This window comes from Carassius gibelio, chromosome A14 (assembly GCF_023724105.1).
Source record: "Carassius gibelio isolate Cgi1373 ecotype wild population from Czech Republic chromosome A14, carGib1.2-hapl.c, whole genome shotgun sequence".
In the NCBI taxonomy this organism is placed as follows: domain Eukaryota; kingdom Metazoa; phylum Chordata; class Actinopteri; order Cypriniformes; family Cyprinidae; genus Carassius; species Carassius gibelio.
In genome coordinates, this window is record NC_068384.1 from 24034809 (window position 1) to 24036178 (window position 1370).

A 1370-nucleotide genomic window follows, 5' to 3' on the forward strand; every position below is an offset into this window, starting at 1 on the left:
TTACGTACAATATCAATATTAATTAGCAAAACTTCCTTCCTTCTTATTTGACAATCTGACAACCGCCCACTTACACACGTATGTTTGTCAGCCAATCATTGTCTGCATAATGTCCGAGCATCGGGGAGTTTAATGAATTTTTTTTTTAATTACCGCAGTTTTTTAGAATTCGAGTGACGCACTTTGAAAATTTGTAACCGCTCTGTGGGTGGGAGCAAAGATATAATAAAAGGACTAACCACACCTGAGAGTGATTACACAGCGACTATACACAGTCAACACATCGCTCTCTACAAACAATCATGCTGGCCCCGGTTGTTCTGGCACTCTGTTTAGCAGGTGAGTGTCTAATTGATATTGAACATCAAGGTCTTAAGTTTTGAGCATATTTTGTAAAAAGTACCAAATAAATCTCTATATATGTATACTAGATATTATTTTTTAATCCTTAATGTAAAGTACAAGCTTCAAATATTACATAGCTGGCTCTTCGTATAATGTGGTGAGTTATTTCTCTCTCTCTCTCTCTCTGACTGTGTGTGTGTGTGTGTGTGTGTGTGTGCGCGCGCGTGTGTTTCACAGCTTTGGCAAGAGGAGCTGTTATCCCTGGTGGCTCTAAAGAGGTGCGTTGAAGATTAAAACCTATTCATAATGATTTATTTAACCATTATATGTATCTAATGTATTCTGTGTGCTTTTTTTGGCAGCCACAATGCTCTGAGTATGTCCTGCCAATTTGTACCCGGGAATATAACCCTGTGTGTGGTAGTGATGGCGTTACATATTCCAATGAATGCATGCTGTGTTTGGCAAATATGTAAGTTAAATCAAGTGTTTAATCTTTCATTTGTATTTACCATTTGAATGTTCTTACTGGTGTCCTATTGAAAAAAAATGTTTAAATGTCTTGTCATAGGGAGGAGAAAGCCAAAACATCCATCTCAAAGAAGGGCAAATGCTGAGGCAAATCCACTCATTTGTGTTCTGTTGATGTGACATGAAGGCTGGAACCACATGTTGTTGTTTTTACTGTTTTTTTTTTTGTCTTGATAAAATGTGGGTTGTGTGGCCTTTTTAAAACATTCTAATCCTTTAGTAAAACTTTGATATAGAACTCACTGCTTTGTACTGTACTTTCTTTAATATAAATGGGCGTTATTCATCACAACTCCTGTAGCACCTGTGTATTCATTCTTTATGATATAGCTTTATGAGCTATTTTTATAATAACACTAAGGAAAAAAATCAAAAGAAAACTGTCTAGCTAGGGCAGAGACATTATTTAGTTTATTTAGTCATTTATTAGACTTTTTTTTTTTATCAAAGCGACTTACAAATGAGGACAACAGAAGCAATCAATTGTAGTATTA

At 35.5% G+C, this 1370-nt stretch overlaps 1 protein-coding gene across 1 annotated transcript; it reads left to right on the forward strand.

The window, feature by feature from the left end:
* The first annotated feature begins 161 nt into the window (after positions 1-161).
* LOC128026915 (trypsin inhibitor ClTI-1) lies at positions 162-1168 on the forward strand. Its single transcript, XM_052614186.1, has 4 exons — positions 162-339; positions 583-623; positions 708-817; positions 917-1168. The coding sequence occupies exons 1-4, from the start codon at positions 303-305 to the stop codon at positions 960-962; spliced, it is 234 nt and encodes a 77-aa protein (XP_052470146.1). The 5' UTR covers positions 162-302; the 3' UTR covers positions 963-1168.
* The last annotated feature ends 202 nt before the right edge of the window (positions 1169-1370 follow it).